The 22,575-nt window shown below is 46.3% G+C and overlaps 1 protein-coding gene across 2 annotated transcripts in view; it reads right to left on the bottom strand.

The window, feature by feature from the left end:
• FGR (FGR proto-oncogene, Src family tyrosine kinase) overlaps positions 1-22,575 on the bottom strand; it is a 176,981-nt gene that overhangs the window by 55,680 nt on the left and 98,726 nt on the right. For both annotated transcript variants that reach the window (XM_082245823.1, XM_082245824.1), the window contains exons 3-4: positions 10,145-10,367; positions 6,399-6,498 (exon numbers count right to left, since the gene is read on the bottom strand). In XM_082245823.1, the coding sequence (XP_082101949.1) occupies positions 6,399-6,498; positions 10,145-10,364 (320 nt within the window). In that variant the 5' untranslated portion in view covers positions 10,365-10,367. The remainder of the gene's footprint in view (positions 1-6,398; positions 6,499-10,144; positions 10,368-22,575) is intronic.

Here is a 22,575-nt window from a genome sequence, read left to right on the forward strand (position 1 = left end):
AATTTCCCCTCAGATGCCCAGGAGTCTTTAGTGGTGGACATGTCAAGAGACCCTTACTTGATCTTGCTCAGTAGGACCATTACCCTGAACCATTGTTACCACCTATGCCAGTAATACTGGTTGGGACGCCACCTGTGGTCATCTCAAGGTGCAAGTCAAGTGGTGTTTTCTGCCAGAGAGCATTGTTTCCAACTTAATGGAAGTCCCACCAGCTTTGATGGCAACTGCGGTGATGTTTGGGGTTGCCAAGTCGCTCTACCTATGGATAACATGGCAGCAGTGTAATATCGAGAGACGGGGGGAATTTACAGTGGGGGTGGAGCCGATTATAACCTTGGTGGAGGAAAATCTGCAAGAGCTTCAGGCACTGTACCATTTGGGGGGCACAGAATATCGAAGTAGACTGGCTCTTAAGGTGTTTTCAGGATCAACTAATGGGCTCTACAATAGGAGGGCTTTTCCCAGTTCCCCCTGCTATGGGGCTCCCCATTGGTTGTCCAGTTTTTAGATTTTCTTCAGACAGGTCTGGACTTAGGGTTCAGCCTCAGTTCCTTAAAGGTCCAAGCCTCAGCCATTTCAGCTTTTACCAAGAAAAAATGAGCAAATGAGCAGCTAGTGGAATGCTTTATGAGGATGTGCCTGAAACTTCGCCCCCAAGAGAGAATAGGTTTCCCCAGTGGGACTTTACACTGGTTCTGGATTTCCTCACCTATGCCCTGTTTGCATCAAAAGAAAGCAGCTCGGGACATCACTCTAAAGGCAGTGTTCTTAGTGGCGATAACTTCAGGAGGGAGAGTATTGGTGGTGCAAGCATTTGGAGCTACAAGGCCCTACATCTTGTTCTGTCCAGACAGAGTGGTACTTAGGCCTCTAAAGCTGGATATTTCATTGGTCTTAAATGCATATCTTCATGCAGCATTCTTGCTTAGATTCTCAGAGAGGCTGTTCGTGTTTCCATTAGGCACATTCAAAAGGAAGGAGGCTACAGGATTGTCAAGATCATCCAAAGACCATACAGAGTTGCTGGGTGAGAGCATCCAGAAGTAGAAAAGGCTAATTTCACTACAACCATCTCTACATCCTGTGCAGTGCATGCAAGGGTATCAATGGAGATCATATGTAAAGCGGCAAGCTGGTCATCGCAGCACACCTTCCTCAGGTACTACACTACAGGGTAAATCCAAGGCAACAGGAACATTTTATCAAATACTCACTGTAATATTCCTTTCCTGATGCAGATCTATAGCAGCATACAGAACCTCCCTTGGTTATTTTTACAGAGAATGTGGTGGGTCTCTCTTTCCTTTTATAGATTTAAACTGGACTTGTGGTTGGATATAGGGGCATCGCTCTATCATTGGTATGTTGCAATGGATTGGTGTCAGGAAAGGAAAATTATCGTAAGCATTTGATACACTTTTTTTTTTTTTACATACATTCATTGTTTAGCCTAATTTCTTCTATTTTATTGGTTTATGGATATACAAATGTAATTTCACGTACTTTCTCGACAGAAATATGCTATTAATTTGCAGTGTTTCACAGCTACCCCAGCCTTTAAAGCCTAATTAAAGTGTACAAAATTAGCCAGTTTGTGTATACCTGTATACATGCAGAGATAGTCAGCCCATTAGCTGAAAAAAGGGGAAGGTCCCTGAAATGCATACCTCAAGGACTGTGAATAGTAAGAGAGTTATGTATGAAGTAGTGCCAAGTTTGAATGCCATAGGATTCACAAAATATGGATTTGGACCACTGCAGTCATTTTTTCCATTAGAATCTTTCCTCTGTCCATTAGAAAGGTTTACCACCCAAATATCTGTCTTGGGGTACTACTGTTCACATATAAGTGCCATTTAGGCTTCATAAACATGGCCATAAAAAACTGAATTAAATTTTTTTTTTTTTGTTTATGGATCTGAATGCATGTTTAGAGACATCCACATAGGTGTGCAAAACATTCACTGCGTTCAGATCCATAGCCAAAAATTTGCATATGAGAACATGTATTTTATGCACAAATGTATACTAAACAACAATAGGTTCACATCTGTGTGGGTGGTGCCGCTGTGGGACCCGCACAAATACCGGCAGGTGCAACCTCCCACACAGAGAAATGCGTCACCCGTGGGCGGGTGCCATTAATCCTGATGGCATGCTGCACGCACACTGGAAATCGCACCTACTGGGAACCTCGGTTCACGTGCGGGCTGCGATTTCAAAAGTAGCGCAGGAACTTCTTTACTGCGTGTCTCAGGGCTCGGCAGCCCATTCAAATGAATGGACTCTCATGCCCCCACAATCCGCGGCCCCCATGGCCGCACAGGTGTGAACCTAGCCTAAATGCATGTATGCCCTTATCAGTGTTGGGGGTAACTAGTTACAAAGTAACTGATTACAGTAACTACATTACTTTTTTTGGTAACTAAGTAAAGTAACTAGTTACAATACTAATATTGGTAACTACACTACTTTACTAGGCTATAGGAGGTAACTACACTACTTTACTACTAGGCTATAAGAACACGCTTTCCTGCGTTACCCAAGCCGTGCGATACAATCGTTATTTCGAAGAATAGAGAGGGATGAAGTTTATGACTTTTTGTTGCACTTTATGTTTTATTCTGTTTTTTCAGGTTTTGTTCTCATGTTTCCCAAAGCCTGTGTTTATACAATAAACTCTATGCAGAAAGAGTGTCATGTATTTTCTTCTACACGGTCAATTAAGAAAGAGTGAAGTAGAGTAATAAGTAGTGAAGTTACTTTTCAAATGCAGTAACTAGTAAAGTAATCTCATTACAATTTACAGAAGTAACTAGTAACTAGTTACATTTTTTGAGTAACTACCCCAACACTGGCCCTTATATAGATACAGAAAAGTATGTTTTGGGGTTGAAAACAAAGCAGGAGGTAGAGAACTATAATTTTATGCATTTAAACACATACACCTCTTTACATGTTTGAAAGAATTGTTTCAGAAAACCATGCATACTGTATATGATCAGTAATATTCTTGTTGTGTGGCTGTGTGCGTGTAGTCAGCCCTGACACAATTTTCCTAATCTTTTACTATGCTGCGCTAAGCTGTCAGTAAGTAGAGATGGGCCGAACACCCCCTTTTCAATTCGTACAAGAACTTTCAAACATCGCAAAAGTTGGGAGCTGAACACTGAACCCTATTAAAGTCTATGGGACCCAGACTGGAAAAAAAATAGTGCCCATTTTGAAGGATTATATGCAAGTTATTGAGCATACAAAGGGTATGGGGGGTCCGGGTACTGCCCTGGGGGACATGTATTAATGCAAAAAGGTTTTTAGTAATTCTTAAATTAACAGTGATTTAATGATGCTTATAGTAAAATAATAAACAACATTGTCATTAGTCTAGGGGTTCACATACTTTTTCCGCCTGCAATGTGAATGTTTACATGGTGTGTTCAATAAAAACATGGCAACATTTCATTCTTTGTGTGTTATTAGTTTAAGCAGACTGTGATTGTCTATTGTTGTGACTTAGATGAGGATCAGATCACATTTCATGACCAATTTGTGCAGAAATCCATATCATTCCAAAGGGTTCACATACTTTTCCTTGCAGCTGTAGGTGTCTCCTGACTTACCACAGCAGTCTCTTGAACCCATGCTGTGCATTGGGATCCTTCAAAAGTACAGTACTGTTACTGCTATTTATTATCATTGCCCTCACTTAAGATGGCCACTAGACATGTGCGCATTGTGCAATATAACTTTGGACAAATTTTTGGTTATTCGAAAGTTCAGATGTATCCGAATCTCTGAAAAAAATCGTAATGAATACTCAGATGTATCAGAATCTCAGAATGAAATAGTAATGAATAGTAATGAATTTAGTTGAAATCTGTTAAAATTAGTTTTGTTTATTTGTTTTCTAACGAATTCCAACTTTTCAGAAAGATTAGAATTCGGAACGGTCGAAAAATGTTCGATCAATTCAAATTCTGTGTAAATAAATAGCTGGTTGTTAAGCAGTGGGCTGGGAAGCAATATAAAAATTTAATAAAAAATGGCCAAAATTAAAAAAAAAAACAAAAAAACAGCGGGGGGATCTCCATACCAGACCCTTGTCCAAGCACGCAGCCTGGCAGGTCAGGAAAAAGGGGGGGGGACGAGCAAGTGGCCCCGTCCTCCTGAACTATACCAGGCCACATGCCCTCAACATGGGGGGGGGGGTGGGCTCTGCTCCCCACCCCAAAGCACCTTGTCCCCATGTTGATGGGGACAGGGGCCTCTTCCCGACAACACTGGGCTGTGGTTGTTGGGGTTTGCGGACAGGGGATTTATTGGAATCTGGAATCCCCTTTAACAAGGGGGCCCCAGGTCCCAGCTCCCCTCCTAGGTGAATGGGTATTGTGTACATCGTACCCCAGCTCATTCATCAAAAAAGTGTTAAAAAGTAAGAACTACAGAAAACAGTTTTTGACAAGTGCTTTATTAAAAAATACATGCCTATAAAAAACCTGTCAAAGCGCAGAGCGGGCAGGTGGCGGGAGGCTTCCAAGGAGGTGGAGCATTTTTTTTTCCTTTCTATTTTTTGGGTCTGTCGGGCGTCGGGATTGAGGATAGATTTACATCGAGGGACACTATCTTTTTATTTTTTAATAAAGGACTTGTCAAAAACTGTTTCCTGTGGTTCTTTCTTTTTGCCACTTTTTTGGTGAATGGGTAGGGGTACGATGTACCCGATACTCATTCACATGGGGGGGGGCATAATCTGGCGGCCCCCCTTGTTAAGGGGGGCTTCCAGATTCCGATAAGCCCCCCACCCGCAGACCCCAACCTCCACAGCCCAGGGTTGTTGGGAAGAGGTCCTTGTCCCTATCAACATGGGGACAAGGTGTAGAGCCCGCCCTGCCCCAAAGCACCCACCCCACCATTTTGGGGGCATGTAGCCTGGTATGGTAAAACCTGAGGGAGAAGACCAGAGGGAGTAGATCGGAGAAAGAAGACCTGAGGGAGAAGACCTGAGGGAGAAGACCAGAGGAAGAAGACCGGAGGGAGAAGGCCAGAGGGAGAAGATCGAGGAAGGGCTTGTCAAAACTGTCTCTTGTCATTGTTTACACTACACTGCCTTTTTTAGGGTGAATAGGTAGGGGTAGAATTTTCCCCCGCTTCGATGCGACTTCCATTTAAACCAATGGGCTTAAAGCCACATCAAAGACGGCGCAACCATTGATTTTGAATAGAGGCAGAAAAACGCTGCTAAAAGCTAACGCGGGTAAACACGCATTAACGCCAATGGAAAAAGCTACTAAAAGCACGTTTTAACAGCCGCTTTTTCCTGGCGTTGGTAGTGGCTCTGCAGCTCCTTTTTTCTAACACCCTGTGTGCATGAGGCCTCACACTTGCAGAGTACTTGAAGCACAAGCTCTAGTTGACACTTTTCCATTTTATAGCAAATTTGCAAATATAACCTTGCGGTTCCCAAAGGTCACCAGGCACTTTAATGCAACGTCAGTGTCCACGAGTGACCCTCTTGTCCTCACGCAGGACTGTTCCTTTTGATGCTGCTTCGCAGGAAAGAGCCTCAGTATGCACTGTACTAGGCCGCTCTCTCAGTGCCGCTCGCTGTCCCTTCAGCTCTCACGCTGAACTAGTCACCTTCCTATGACTTCCGCCTTCCACTCCAGTCAGGATGGGCTCTCCGCACTCTTGGCTGCACTCTCAGGCCTCCGTCCTAAACAGTCTCTCTCTGAAGCTCTCCTTCTCTCATCCGCACTCCACGAATCCCCGAAGCAAGAGAGCGCGCATCCAACCATGCCCCCGAGATATACCTTTTCCCATGATCCTCTGCGAATCCCCAAAGCTCCCTGGGAGTGTGGTTCAGTCAGTCATCCATCTCATGGTCTCTGCCCTTCTTCCAAACTACATCCCCCATAATCACTCCTAGGGAGAATTCAGTCCTTCTTATAAAACTCTTATAAAAGGAGCGTCCTAAAATGGCCCAAACTGCGATTTAACCTAAAGACACAGTAATTCTAGCATGGCTACATATATTATGGAGAAGATGTGGAAGTGTTCTGTAAACCTTCCCCAGGGTGGCAATGCTGCTCCTTCTAAGATACTGAATGTTACAATACAGAAGAGAGAGTGTTGTCACTCTAGGACAGGAAGTGTGTTACTAGCAGAATTACCAGGTGAAAATAAAAGAAAAAAGCTTGAAAAAAAAAAAAAGGAAAACTATTGCAACTAATTACTAGTAACCTGCAATATATTACATTTTTTTCTTGGGATTTGATATGCTTTGAGTTATTCCATCTGATAAAAATTTACCAAGGCCATACATAAAAAAAAGCCAACATTCAGCTTAGGCACATAATACAACATTGTATACAATTACGAGAATTCAATGGGTTACATACGAATTGTTAATGATGTGAAATTTCTCTCCCTTTACAAATGTTATATCGTCCACAGTCCGTGCATCATAATCGTACAACGCAATAAACGTGGTTGCTCCTCCTGAATTAGAAAAAAAAAGAATACATTTGATCTTTATCCAAGAGTTGAATAAAGACATATAACAGTGTTTATTTATTCATCGATAAGGCACTAATATACTACTCAGCAGGGCTTTTTTCAGCAGGATCACGGGGGAATGCCAGTGGTGGGATTCAAAAGTTTTAGTACCAAGTTCTGACTATTAAGTATGGACAGTGTAACATTTTTTTCTATAAAGAGAGAAAAATAAGACTCCACCTTACAGTACTATGAACCCTCTATAAATGCGCCAATGCACTGACGCGAACGCTTTTGTAACATAGCGTTTCATCCGTCAGTGTCTCTCTCTGTCTCTCTCTCTCTGTGTCTCTCTCTCTCCGTCTCTCTCTCTGTTTCTCTCTCTGGCTGTCTCTCTGTCTGTCTCACTCTCTCTCTGTCTGTCTCTTTCTCTCTCTCTGTCTCTCTATCTGTCTGTCTCTCTGTCTCACTCTCTCTCTCTCTGTTTGTCTCTATCTGTCTCTCTCTCTCTCTGTCTGTCTCTCTCTCTGTCAGTCTGTCTCTCTCTCTATCGGTCTGTCTCTCTCTCTGTCGGTCTGTCTCTCTCTCTGTCGGTCTGTCTCTCTCTCTCTCTGTCTGCCTCTCTCTCTCTCTGTCTGCCTCTCTCTCTCTCTCTCTCTCTCTCTCTCTCTCTCTCTCTCTCTCTCTCTCTGTCTCTCTCTCCCTCTGTGTCTGTCTCTCTCTCTCTGTCTGTCTCTCTGTCTTTCTCTCTCTCTCTGTTGGTCTCTCTCTCTCTGTCTGTCTCTGTCTCTCTTTCTCTCTGTCTGTCTCAATGTCTGTCTGTCTCTCTCTCTGTCGGTCTCTCTCTCTCTGTCTGTCTCTCTCTCTCTCTCTCTCTCTCTGTCTCTTCTCTCTCTGTCTGTCTCAATGTCTGTCTGTCTCTCTCTCTGTCTGTCTCTCTCTCTGTCGGTCTCTCTCTCTGTCTCTCTCTGTCTGTCTCACTTCCTGTAGCTTTCCTGTCACAGGCGGAGGGGAAGTACATTTGGTATCACTCCGCCTGTGACAGGAGCCGGCACTATACAGGAAGCATCTGCTCTGCTCCCTCCAGTGTGGCTCCTTTCCTCACACTGTGCTCGGGGATGGCGGGTTAGGGAACCCGCAATTTGGGCTTACCGACCTGCCATCTCAGAGCAGAAAGATTGTGTCGGGGCTCGGGGGGAATGGGAACGGCGTTCCTGCTGTTTCCACCCTTCTTTGTCAGCTTGTATCTCTGGCTTGCACCGGTTCGGCGAACTTGTCAAATATTAGTATCAGGTTTGCACGAACTGGTGCGAACCGGCCGAATCCCACCACTGGGGAATGCCAGCTTTTCCAACACTGAATGTATGTAATGGCATGGGGTGTGCTAGAGGGTCCATTGTTGCTGCCTGCTGAAGAATTTATTGTCACTGGGGGAGGGGATCTATTGGTGTGTGGGGGGATCTAATGGTTTGTGAGTGTGGAGGGGGTTAATTGTTTCTGGAGAGGTCTACTGTTGCTGGGGAGATCCATTGTTGCTGGGGGGGGGGGGAGTTGTTGCTGTAAGGCAGGGGTGGGGAACCTTTTTTCTGCCAAGGGCCATTTGGGCATTTATAAAACCATTCGGGGGCCATACAAAATGATCACCTTAAAAATTAGCCTGTTATATTTGGTCAAACATCTAATTAACTCACCCCTAATGTGATGGCTGCAACTGCTTCTCTTTGGTGAGGTGTGTGATGCTGGCTGGTATTGATGATGTTGCTACTCGCAACTGGTTTTCCAGGTTTGCGTCAGTCAGTCTGGAGCGCAGTCAACTTTTTTGCGGTGGTAAGTTTTGAAAAGAACTGCTGGTGGGTACAGCTGGCTGGTACTGCTGTGGGTACTGCTGGCTCAGGCTGGCACTGCTGGCTTGTACTGTGATGTAAGTACTGCTGGATGGTACTGCTGGCTCAGGCTGATACTGCTGTGGGTACTGCTGGCTGGTACTGCTGTGGGTACTGCTGACTCAGGCTGGTACTGTGCTGTAGGTACTGCTGGCTGGTACTGCTGTGGGTACTGCTGGCTCAGGCTGGTACTGTGCTGTGGGTACTGCTGGCTGGTACTGCTGGCTCAGGCTGGTACTGCTGGCATGTACTGCTGGCTGGTACTGTGCTGTAGGTACTGCTGGCTGGTACTGTGCTGTAGGTACTGCTGGCTGGTACTGTGCTGTAGGTACTGCTGGCTCTGGCTGGTACTGCTGGCTCTGGCTGGTACTGCTGGCTCTGGCTAGTACTGCTGGCTGGCTCGCTCTGCTGTGGGTACTGCTGGTTCTGGCTGGTACTGCTGTGTGTACTGCTGGTACTGTTGGCTCTGGCTGGTACTGCTGGTTCTGGCTGGTACTGCTGTGTGTACTGCTGGTACTGCTGTGAGTACTGCTGGCTCTGGCTGGTACTGCTAGTTCTGGCTGGTACTGCTGGCTCTAGCTGGTACTGCTGTGTGTGCTGCTGGCGGGAAATGCTGGCTAGGAGAAGTGTAGCAGCGCCATGCTGGAGGAAGAGGTGATGTTTCCTGTATTGGTCACAGGTGAAGTGCATTTAATATCACTCTGCCTGTGACTCACGCAGACTGTCATAACGGAGCAGGAACTATACAGGAAGCATCGGCTCCATTCTGACAGATCAGCTGAGAGACACATACTCAGCTGCATGGGGGGCCTGACCAGATGACTTTGGGGGGCGCATATGGCCCCCGAACCGTAAGTTCCCCACCCCTGCTGTAAGGGATATACTGTTGAGGGAGGGGTCTTTTGTTGCTGGCTAATGGAAGGTCTATTGATGTGTTTGCTGGGAGATCTATTAATGATTGTGGGGGTCTATTGTTGCTCGGGTGGATCTTTTGTTACTGGGGGAAGGGTATTTTGTTTTGGAGGGTCTATTGCTGCTGGGGGGATCTATTGTTGCTAGGGTGGGTCTATTGTTGCTGGCTGCTGGGGATCTATTTTTACTGCTTTTCTTGTTATCATTACCAAATTGCATAAAAATTACTGCAACACAAAATGATACCTTGTTCTGCCTTCTCTAAAGGGGAGGTACTGGGAGGTGGGTTGGGGATGGAACCAAGGGACAATGCTTAGAGGTGGGTAGGGGGCAGAGACAAGGTTTGACTCAGAAGGGGGAGTATCTGCACCTATTCTCTGAGGAGAAAAAGGCCCTGCTACTGAGTGGTTACATAGTTGGCTGGAGTGTCACTTTAACTGTTAAGATGGCCTTACACTGTTCAAATGTTGTTCAGTTCTTGATGACATGGCTGAAATTCACTACAGGCCCCTCCCTCTGGACATGCTTTGATTGAAAAAAATAGAAGAAGACGGGTGGAAACATTTTTGGTCGAACGGCAGCTGCATCCAAAGAGATGCAGCACCTGTTCAGGTGTACTGAAAGCCACTGGTGCCAGCTGTCCGAATACAATAGTTGCAGCAGGAGATTTGCTTATCTGTGCTGTATTGTGTCAATAGAGGAATCTATTGAATATTTTCCATTCAACTCGCAGGCTGAACGAAAAAAACATAATAGTGTTTGGCCAGCCTAACTGGAGCATGTCCACTGCCAAACCATTCTGGTCTTTGTGTAGTGATCTCATGGTATAAGTATAAATGATAGAGCCTCATTACCTGAAGATGCGGGGTATCCCAGACCAGGTTGTACTCCCAGAAAAGGTCCATCCATGATGGATATTGATTTGATATTTTGGTGTTGCATTGATGGAAAGCTGAAATCATAGCTTGGGCGTACTGTAGTGGGGTCTGGGTCATAGCGTTGATTGGGGTACGTCTGCACATCTGTTGCCTCTGTTTTTTCTTCCTTTGTTTTTTTGCACTGTGCACAGCCCATCACCTACACAGAAAGTTTTTTTATAGTAAATAACCATCAAATGTGCTATCCCTATATGCAGGTGTAACATGATCAAGTAACATCTAGCATGAAGCTGAACTAAATCGGTTGCAGTGATTGTATGCAAAGAGGAAGGTTTAATTTTCAGTGTTCTGGAATCTGTTAGAGACCAAACCCTGCCGAAGTCCGCCCAAAATGGAGAAAAAATTATTTTGGGTTGACTTAAAGCTGAAGTCAAACAGATAACAAGCAGGGCCCTCTGATTCCTACTGTATTAAAGTGTATTGTATTTGTACTGTCTACCCTCAAGTTGTAAAGCGCTGCGTAAACTGTCGGCGCTATATAAATGTTATAAAATAATAATAATAATAATAATAAATACAGAAACGAAATACAGATAAGAAATCAGTTTTATCTGCCAATGGATTTCATTTTCTGTCTATCCAGTCTTGAAAATTGCACAGCTTAGCTACACAAACATAGCCCTGTCTGGCAGGGCAGGAGACCTGATTTTTCTCTGCTGCAGTTAAGTAAGATTTACAGGTTTTTCTATCCCTTAGCCTGAGACTGAGCAGTGAAAAGAGAAGCAGCAATAACTAAGGGGGGGGGGGGGAGTTGCCCGATGCTGTCAGTGGGTGACCCCGCCCCCTTGTGACATCAACAACCCAGATAATGTCACAAGAAGGCGGGGACACCCAGTGACGTTGCCTGGTGGCTCCACCCTTTAGCTCTCTAAGAAATATCAGACAGAGGAGCAGGCAGATGGCAGAAGCCTTCGACGAGACTTGGAGTTTTTTTTCTTTTTTCGGGTCTGGCGGTGCGGTGGGTGTTATGATTGATACTAGATCTATACCGGGGGACATTTTTTTTTTTTACAGTATCTCACAAAAGTGAGTACACCCCTCACATTTTGTAAATTCTTTATTATACCTTTTCATGTGACAACACTTAAGAAATGACACTTTGCTACAATGTAATGTAGTAGTGTACAGCTTGTATAACAGTGTAAATTTGCTGTTCCCTCTAAATATCTCAACACACAGCCATTAATGTCTAAACCGCTGGCAACAAAAGTGAGTACATCCCTAAGTGAAAATGTCCAAATTGGACCCAATTAGCCATTTTCCCTCTCCGGTGTCATGTGACTCGTTAGTGGTACAAGTTCTCAGGTGTGTTAATTTGGTGTTAACGCTCTCACTCTCTCATACTGGTCACTGGAAGTTCAACATGGAACCTGATGGCAAAGAACTCTCTGAGGATCTGAAAAAAGAATTGTTGTTCTATATAAAGATGGTCTAGGCTATAAGAAGATTGCCAAGACCTTGACACTGAGCTGCAGCACGGTGGCCAAGACCATACAGCGGTTTAACAGGACAGGTTCATAGTTACATAGTTACATAGTAGTTGAGGTTAAATAAAGACATCAGTCCATCCAGTTAAACCTGTATAGTGTGTGTGTGTGTGTCAGTGGCCAGCTCATTTCCCATAACCCTGAATGTCGTGATCTGTGAGATGCACGTCCAAGAGTCTTTTAAAAGTATCCATACTCCCTGCAGCTAACACCATTTCTGGAAGAGAGTTCCACATTCTGATCGCCCTTACAGTGAAGAAACCCCTTACACAGCGTAAGGTTTAACCGCCTCTCCTCTGATCTCATTGTGTGGCCATGTGTCTTCTTACACTCATTGGGACTAAATCGTTTTCTACCTATGTTATGATCGCCATTGATGTATTTGTAGATCGCTATCATGTCCCCTTTCAGGCATCTCCTCTCCAAGGAGAATAAATTAAGCACTTGTAATCGCTCCTCATAATTAAGGTTCTCCAATCCCCTAATTAGTTTAGTTGCCCTTCTTTGGACTCAATCCAGTTCCAGCACATCCTTTCTCAGGATTGGCGAATCAGAACTGGACAGAATACTGCAGGTGTGGCCGAACCAGGGTTTTATAAAGTGGCAGGATTATAGCTTTATCTCTGGAGTATATCCCCTTCCTTATGCATGCTAATATTCTGCCGGCTTTGACAGCTGCAGTTTGACATTGCATGCTACTACTTAGTCTATCCTCCACTAGAACCCCCAAATCCTTCTCCATTCTGGATTCCCCCAGAGGTCCCCCCCCCAGAGCATAATTTGCGTTTATGTTTTTTGCCCCCAAGTGTAATACCTTACACTTCTCTACATTAAATCTCATTTGCCACGTAGTTGCCCACTCTGTTAATTTGTTCAGGTCTTTCTGTAAGATTTTTATATCTTGATGAGAAGTTATTGCCCTACATATCTTTGTGTCGTCCGCGAAAACTGAGATTGAGCTACTGATTCCGTCCTCTATGTTATTGATGAATAAATTAAACAAAATTGGTCCCAGGACTGAGCCCTGGGGGACCCCACTTACCACTCTAGACCAGTCTGAATACGCGTTATCACCACCCTTTGGACACGCCCATGTAACCAGTTTTCTATCCAAGAACATACCTTGAGGTCGATGCCTGCAGAGCTTAGCTTGTATATTAAGCATTTGTGGGGAACAGTGTTGAATGCCTTAGCGAAATCCAGATACACCACATCCACAGGTCTCCCCCATCTAGCTCACAGCTCACCTCCTTGTAAAATGTTAGCAGATTAGTTTGGCAAGAACGTCTTTTTGTGAACCCATGGTGATTATTGCTGATGATACTGTTGTCCTTAGCAAATTCTTGGATGTAGTCCCTTATTAACCCTTCCAATAATTTAAATACAATTGATGTCAGGCCGACCGGTGTTTCCAACCTGCAGAGATCTCCAACCCGCATCACTTCTGGTCGGAGAGCTCGGCAGGTTACCGCTACCGGGCATGCGCCGCCTTGGAAGCTCGTTCACAGAGGACTCCAACTCCGTGCATTAGTTGGACTTCTCGGCAGCGCAATAGACTACCACTGCGCATGCGTGAACGGCAATGCTCATTCACGGAGAACTCCAACTCCGTGCAGGAGAGCTGGACTTCTCTGCAGCTCAATATAATACTACTGCGCATGCGCCCGTGGACAGTGAATTGCAGTTGCAGCTTTTGGCAAATATTAACCCCTGCACAGTGCTATCCCCCACAGTAACTTGTACAAGTTGGAGCTTTTGGCAAATAAAAAACCCTGCACAGTGCTATCCCCCACAGTAACTTGTACAATTAAGCCTAAAAAGGGAATGCTGGGAATTTAAAAAAAAATTGTGAATCTGAGCTTGAAAGTACATGCTTGGATTTATAGTTCCTCTCCAAAAAAAAACCCACAATTGTGAGCAGCGCGTAATGGGGGACACAGGCTGGATGACGGCAGGGAACACAGATGAGCTGATATCCCCAACATTTTTTTTTTTGTCCCATGTATATTTCGCCCTTCCATGTTTCGATGTGGAGGGGTGACTAAGATCGCCCAGATCTCTGTGGGGGATTTGTCTTCTTTTCCCTTCTTAGTCTGGGGGACAACCAGCACCCGCGCCGGCGGCCATTGGTCCTTCTTATGTCAATGTTCGGCAATCGGCGGTAGCCTCGGTTTCGCGGCGCCCGCCGATTCCGACATTTCCGGTCCGGCGCCACATGTGTGGCGTCACTTCCGGCGGAAGTGGGGGCGTTTCCAGCATGGCTTCTCCCGCATTGGCGCCCTTTTTTAGGACGCCGAGGTCCATGACTGGCGTTAGTCTCTTGGAGCCCCCTCACAGAAGGGGTGTTCCACTCTGTGGGGACTTATCAGCACACGATTGGGGGTACTTTTTTGGAGCCTCTTTGGAGTTTAGCTGCAATTAATCAGCAGAAACTGACCCTTGGTCTTTGGACCCATGCCCTTATTGTTGGATCCATTATTTTATTTTTTTTTTCCCCTCTGGGATACCATGTAAGTACATTTACTGCATAGTTGATCCTTGATAGATTGATGGGCTATGCATTTAATGTGATACTTATAACAGCATTTTTGATTCCCTTTCTTTATTAAGACGCATCAGTTGTTAAGCTGGCTTTGAACTAGTGACCCAGAGATTTGTAGTATTTAAGTACTGTACAGTGATTTGATTTGCAACCACTGTCCTTTTTATTATACACATATATATATTTTTTTTTCAGTGCTTTTGCCGGTCGGTTGGTGAATATTTCTTATTCCTCCTGCGGCCCTATAGGAGAACATGGGACCTACCCATCCTAGAGAAACTTGGATGCAGACACTTGGAATTTATCCTGAGTAGACAAGCTGGTGTATGCATGTTTTTTCAGAGAAATGATTTATGGGGATTTTCATTTGTTTTCCCTCTCCCCCCTTTTTATGGTCAGTCTGAATTTGGCAGTTATATCCACACATATGTTGAGATTACCCACATGGGGACATGTCTGCTTTTTGTATGCAGCTGTTTTATTGTGTTTTCCTATTTCTTTCTTTAGAGTTTAAATCTACCTTTCCCTGATGAAGAACTGAACTGTTAGTTCCCAAAAAAAGTTTGAAACGCGTTGGATCAGGATTTGTACTCTGCTAAAGGGTTTTTTACTCCATGCAATATCATTGATTCATGTATGGTAGCATTGTTCTAGTGTTCCATGACATGTACTTTTATGCTGTGTAATATATGTATAATTTTGAATTTCACTTATGTATTTTTGAATAAAACCAATGACTTTTATACGTTTTTGTATTTGTTTGCCGACAAAATCCCAAACTGAGGAGACCAATCATTTTACTCTTATATCCCCAACATCATGCAACCTGGCATATTTGTTGAGATGTACCAGCCCAGGACTGGCCTCCCTAGAGCTCTTCCCTCTACCCCTCCTTCTAACTATCACCCAGCTGCCTACCTCTGTTGCCTGCGTCTCCAGATCTCCACCCTTCTCTATGCTGCCCCCACTAGCACCTGCTGGGTAATGTCCAAGCTCCTTTCCAGGTTCTTAATGCTGCGCAGTGTTGCGACCTTGTTTTCTAGATCTAGGATCAGCTCTTCCAGAGAAACAAGTCGCTCACATCTCGCACAGCAGTATTCGCACTCGATTGGTGCATCAAGGAATGCATACATGGAGCAAGATGTGCACTGAGTGGCATCCCCAATCCTGTTGAACATTATTACCCTCTATTCTATGGGGATAGTAATATCCTGCTAATTTGTTACCTACCCTACTCTAGCTTCCCTGATAGTAAACCTACCCGTTACCTCCCAGTCACTCCTCTCACCTGGCTTTCAGTCCCTGGATGCTAAGGTTCTACTCCCAGTCACTACGGCACTCCCAGTCGCTACGGAACTCTCCCCAGTCGCTACGGTATTACTCCCAGTCGATAAGGTATTACTCCCAATCGCTAAGGTACTACTCCCAGTCGCTAAGGTACTACTCCCAGTCGCTAAGGTTCCATTCAGAACAGACCTCTCCATGGTTGACCAAAGAGGTTGAGTGCACGTGCTCAGCGATATATCCAGGGGTTGTCTTTGGGAATTAGATTTATGAGTGCTGCCAGGATTGCTGCAGAGGTTGAAGGGGTGGGGGGTCAGCCTGTCAGCGCTCAGACCAAACACCGCACACTGATTCAAATTGGTCTGTGTGGCTGTCGTCCCAGAAGGAAGCCTCTTCCAAAGATGATGCACAAGAAAGCCCGCAAACAGTTTGCTGAAGACAAGCATACTAAGGACATGGATTACTGTAACCATGTCCTGTGGTCGGATGAGACCAAGATAAACTTATTTGGCTGAGATGGTGTCAAGCGTGTGTGGCCGCAACCAGGTGAGGAGTAAAAAGACAAGTGTGTCTTGCCCAGTGGCGTCACTAGGGTTGGTGGAAAAAACATTGTGTCCCCCCCCTCTACCAACTATAGTCCCCCCAGTACAGACCCCTCCCTCCCTCAGTATAGACACCCCCACTAAGTTCAGACCCCCCCATCAGTATTGACCCCTCTAAATCAGTACAGACCCCTCCCCTCAGTGCAGACCCCCTCCGTCAGTATAGACCCCCCTCAGTACAGACCCCCTTCCTCAGTATAGACCTCCCCACTAAGTACAGACCCCCTCCCACTCCTCCTTCCCTTACCACAGAACCCCTCACTAAGTACAGACCCCCCTCCCACACTATAGACCCCTCTCCCTCAGTACAGACCCCTCTCCAGCAGTGAAGACCCCCCTCCATCAGTGCAGATCCTAGCTCCATCAGTGCAGATCCTAGCTCCATCAGTGCAGATCTCCCTCCCCTCAGTGCAGACCCCCCTCCATCAGTATAGACCCCCCTCCATCAGTATAGACCCCCCTCAGTTAGGACCCTTCATCAGTGCCGACCCCACTCCATCAGTGCAGACCCCCCCCCTCAGTACAGACTCCCCCCTTCCATCAGTACAGACCCCTCCTCCCCTCAGTACAGACCCCCTCAGTGCAGACCCCCTCCATCAGTGCAGACCTTCCCCCCCTCAGCACAGACCCCCCTCCCTCCCCTCAGTACAGACCTCCCTCCATCAGTGCAAACCCCCCTGCAGACCCCCCTCCATCAGTATAGACCCCACCCTCAGTATAGACCCCCCTTCCATCAGTACAGACCCCTCTCCATCAGTACAGACCCCCTCCCCTCAGTGCATACATCCTTTCATTAGTATAGACCCCCCACAGTGCAGACCCCCCTCTCCACTTGTGCTAGTAGGGAGGTGAGCGCTATGGGAGGGGAGAGGGCTTGTGCTCTTTTAGAGGGTTGGATTTACAATCCAACCCCCGTTTCTAGCATAGGACCTTCATCTCCCCTCCCAAAGTACCCCCCAGCACATGTCCTCTTAAACCCCCCTCCCCCATCTTTTTTTTAACTTTCTCCCTTACCTGGTCACTGTCCCCCTCCTCTGTCCATCTACATTGCAATGTAGATACCTCAGATCAGTGCGGAACATGCACAGCGGTGTCCCTCCTCCTGTGTAGATGTAAACTGCTAGGAGGGGGAGGTGGCTTTGGTATGCTCCGCTATGCGAGACAGGCAGCCTGCGAGAGACGCAGATCAGTGTAGGGGTGCGGTGCCACTGCTCACAGGTGTCACCAGGGCTGGTGCCAGACTATTTTGCACCCTAGGCAAGACCAGCTACTTGCACCACCCCCCCCCCCCCCAAAAAAAATAAAAGTTCTATACCTCTATACGGTTTAGAAAGGGCACAAAATAGTCTATCACCAGCTCTGTCTTTATCCCCTGTGATGTTTGTTGCCCCCTTATTGAACTGCTGGACAAAGCTAGCATAGTCTTCAACATTTAAAAATACATTTTAGGGACACTTTTTTTGCTGTGCGTCTAGAAAGCCGATGTAGGCGAGGCATTACCTTAATTAGAGGACTAGGCGACAGCAGAGGATTGGGTGACAGCAGGGCAGAGGACTGAGTGACAGCAGAGGACTGGGCAACAGCAGGGTAGAGGACTGGGTAACAGCAAAGGACTGGGTGAGAGCAGAGCAGTGTAATGTTCCGGTACCTTTGGTACCCTAAATTACACTTTCCACAAGTGTATGCGCCCCACCATTTACTTTTGGAAAGGTGCGCATACACCTTTAAGACTGGAGCTGTCATCACCCAGCGCCGGACTAGATGGCTATTTAAATCGCCGGTTCTCACTCACATGTGTTCGTTCAAACACCCTTACCTGGATGCTAACCTTGCTTGAAGCTTCCATGCTTGCAAGCTTACCTCGCTGACGGAACCTCGCTGCGCTGATCCCTGTATCCCGCTACTGGATCATCCGCCTCTCCTGAACCACCCTTCGGCTGTATCGCTAATAGTGCTAAGTACCCCGCAGGGGAATTCTCTATAAACTTATACTAAGCTTACACTATCTAGCTCTGCATAGTAAAGACTGTTTATCACATCTGCATAACTAGATTGCTAGCTCTTGAGACTACTGCTACTTTTCTGCACTGGGTTGATCTCTTTTGTATGTCCACCTGCTATTCTGTCATCTGCTACCATACAACATTGCTAAACCTTCCTGCATCCATCTGCTACTGTCTCACCTTCAAGTGTCTATCACCTACCACCTCCACTCAACCTATCCCTCAACCTTCATCATTGTGTTACCACATACATAAAGTCACTCTAGGAACCAGCTTGCTAATTGTGTGTATTTACTGGCTGAAATAAGACCTTCCACACATGATGAGTCATTGAGGTTGGGAATGGTATCTCAGCATATCTCTTACTACTGACGTGGAACTATTTCTGCAGCTGAAAATCCACACCATATAAGAAACGCAGGAGCGTTACAGATTGAACGAACCCAAAAATGGATTCAGCAGAAATAACCACTCAGGTGACACAATTAAAACAGCAAGTATCTGCGTTAATACACGCACTTGCTGAATTAAAAGAAGACAATCAGGCTCTGTCGCAGCAGGTAATTAGACTGACACAACTTACCTCTGCTCAGTCCCCTGAACCCAAGATAAATCCCCCTTTGGTATTTACAGGCGATCGCAAAAAAATTCGCGAATTTAAAAACGCATGTGAGTTACTTTTTTTGCTAAAACCTCGTACCTACCTTACTGATCACATTAAGGTTTGTACTATTATTTCTTACCTATCAAGCGATCCTCGAGCCTGGGCAGATTCTCTTTTTGAGAAAAACGACCAGCTTCTCAACTCCTATGCCTTGTTCCTGGCAGAGCTCACTAGCCTATATGATGACCCCAATAGGCAGAGTACTGCTGATCTTCAGTTAAGATCCTTGAAACAAGGAAGGAGGCCTGTAGAAGACTTTGTCGCAGAGTTCAAGAGATGGACCCTTGATTCAGAATGGAATGATGCATCTCTGAAAACCCAATTTAGGCTTGGCCTATCAGAAGCCGTTAAGGACGAGCTCGCCCGAGCGGATCTGCCAAAAACCCTGGATGCATTAATACAACTCAGTATTAACATAGATAGAAGACTACGAGAAAGAAAGGCTGAAAAGATGGGAATGCCATTATCCGTTTCCTCTCGGAGTCTGGCCGTTCCTATGGAGGTAGGAACCATACGCCCACCGCTATCAACTATGGAAAAAGCCAAAAGACGAAATGAAAATCTCTGCTTGTACTGTGCATCCCCGGATCACAAGATAAACGTCTGTCTCCTAGTCAACAAAAAGAAGGGTGAGTGTTCACATGTCTCTCTAGGAGGATTGACAACTTCATTCACTAACCCCTACATTTCTGTTTCTCTATCGCTCATTGACAGACGTAGTCTTCTTGATTCTCAAGAGCTGGGTTATGTTGTCTCCGCAGGAGTAGGACTAGGCAGAATGACAAAACGTTCTGGCTCCACCCTAGGGGCAGTCCCTGAGGGTATATCCTCCCTCTCTCTGCTACAGGGAATCAGTTTTTTTTATGTCTAGTCAGGAGTAAGGACCTAAGTTCCTTGCTGGAATCTTTTGGTCCTGGCAAGACTTTTTTCTTTAAGAAAAAGACGTTTTTTTAGGTAGTTTTCTCCAGTGTTTTTTCCTGTGAGATCTTCAAGCAAAAATGCCGGACTGGGCGACACTTGTGGTCACCCCAGCCGGCCTACGAGCGCGCGCAGACCATGGCATTGCGCTTGGTCGGCCGCGACATATTCAAGTAAGTATGCGGGGCCGGGCGACGGGCTGGATGTTGAGATCCAGTGGTCACCCCGGTTTCTGCCTAAGAGCGCGTGCAGACCAGTGCGCTGAGTCGGCCGCGACGGAGTCCCAGTAAAGGGACTGACTTTGCGAGTTAAAAGCTCGCCTGGACGCCAGGTACCAGAGAGTCGAGGCGTCCACAAACCCCCACCCCGGTGGAGAGGGTATTGTGAAGAGAGGGTGCCTGTCGGTTCGGTATGGTGAGTAAACGTTCCCTTTTTTTCCTCATTATGAGGCAGTATATATTATGGGCCCCTCCATATATGGTCAGTATATATCTGATACTTACAAGTCCCCCTTGTAATACAGCATGTGTTTGTGGGAAGTGGACTTGGTTCAAGAGCTAACACTCTACCCAGCAGACTGTAACATTACAGCAGACATAGGAGGTATAATCCTACCTTATGTGCAGTGTATCTCTGTAGATCCATATGTCACCTCTTAGCAGAGTGCAGGTGGATGTGCTGGGAAGACGATATCGGCGGTCCGCCGCCATTTTGCCGTAGACCGAATGCATGTATGTCCTCAGGTCACGCCGGCCGCCATGTTTTTGGAGTCTTATGTCTCTTCTATGGGGGCGGCCATGTTTTGTGAGCCCAGCTACCTCGTGGAGGGCTGGGAATGCCGGAAGGCGTACACAGGGGGCGGAGCCACGCCTTCTGCCCGGGAAAAAGCAAACAGCTCCTTCCAGTCTGTGTAAGACAGACGCTGACTGCAGTTTGTTGGAAACTGCTCTGCATCGGTTGGTGAGCCTTGGGGGTCCCTCTCTCTCTCTCTGGGATCGAGAAGCAGGTACTCTGAGGGGCGCTATTGCGCTAGGGGGAGACACACAAAAAAAAAAAAATGTTTTCCTTGATTGGATCAGCTTTCAGACCAATAATTGCTATTGGTCTGGTTTCGCAGGCTGTAACTGAATGGACCAAGTGGTTACGCCGGGACTTAGAAGAGGTCCCTCAGGCGGTATCAGATTTGTTGGAACAAATGATACAGGGGTTACAGTTTGTATGTGATGCGGCGTTAGACGCCACTCCATTAATGGCGCGAGCATCTGTCTCAGCAGTGGTTCTCAGGCGTACACTGTGGCTAAAAGGTTGGTTAGCCGACCAAGGTTCCAAAAAAGCATTGGCTAATATCCCCTTTTCAGGAGAGCGTCTATTTGGAGCCAACTTAGATGAGATCATTAAGGATCTCACCGGTGGAAAAAGCACCTTTTTACCGCAAAATTTTAAAGGTAGAGGAACTCGTCAAAGACGAGGGCCTTCTTTTTCTGCTCACAAGAGGTTTTTTCGTCCAGCGGGTGAAAAAACTAAGTCCTCCAAAGCTCCTACAGGAGGCGTCAGGGGTCGTTGGTCGGGCAAGCAAAAGCCCGCCCCCTCCAGACCTGAAGATAAACCGTCCAAAGCCTGAAGGTGCGCCCCCACCCATAACTGGGGTGGGGGGACGTCTTCGCCGGTTCCCGGATCCATGGCTTTCCAGAATCCCGGACAAATGGGTTTGCGAAGTCATAAGGTCAGGGTACAAGATCGAGTTTCGATCTCTCCCACCGGCGCGATTCTTCCCTTCCAATATCCGTCTATCCGCAGATCGTTTAGAAGATCTGCGGAGAGCAGTCACAGATTTACTACAACAAGGAGTGGTAGTCCACGTTCCTTGGACAGAACGGTTTCAAGGGTTTTATTCAAACCTGTTTACAATACCCAGGAAAGAGGGCAAAGTGCGTCCAATTCTGGACTTAAGAGCACTCAATTCTTTCGTCAACATAAGAAGATTCAGAATGGAGTCCATTCGCACGGTAGCAGCCTTCCTGCATCCAGGGGATGTCCTAGCGTCCATAGACATCAAGGACGCCTATCTTCACATTCCCATTTTCGCAGGACATCAGCGTTTTCTACGCTTTTCCGTAGAGGAGAACCACTATCAGTTTGTGGCGTTACCTTTCGGTCTCGCCACGGCTCCGCGGGTCTTCACAAAGGTGTTGGCCCCTATGTTGGCACTTCTGCGCCAAAGAGGTATATCGATTCTAGGTTATCTAGACGATCTTCTGCTTCATGCAGAGTCTCCTCAGACCTTGCTACAAAACATAGAAATTACTATGATTTCTTTACAGGAATTCGGGTGGCTGGTGAACCAGCAAAAGTCATTTCTGGTTCCCACCCAGAGGCTCGAATATCTGGGTCTAATTCTAGACACAGTCAGGACAAGAGTTTTCCTTCCGGTAGGGAAACTCCGAAAGATTCAATCAGCAGTCCAGTTGTTACTGTCCAACAGCTGGTCTTCCCTTCGGACTTGCATGAGGGTTCTGGGGTTGATGGTGGCTTCATTCGAAGCAGTCCCATTTGCCCAGTCCCATACCCGAATTCTTCAGCAAGAGATTCTTCTCAGATGGAATCGGAATCCGGAATCCCTGGACAATCAGATCCGATTGAGCAAACAGACCAGAGAGTCTCTGGTATGGTGGCTTCGGTCTCCGATGCTCAGCCAGGGAAAGTCATTTCTGCCAATATATTGGACGACAGTGACCACGGATGCCAGTCTATCCGGATGGGGAGGAATTCTCGGTCAGTTATCTGTCCAGGGACTTTGGTCCCCGGAAGAATCCAGGTTACCGATAAATGTATTGGAACTGAGAGCGA

Source organism: Pelophylax lessonae (assembly GCF_965119305.1).
Source record: "Pelophylax lessonae genome assembly, chromosome: 2".
Classification (NCBI taxonomy): domain Eukaryota; kingdom Metazoa; phylum Chordata; class Amphibia; order Anura; family Ranidae; genus Pelophylax; species Pelophylax lessonae.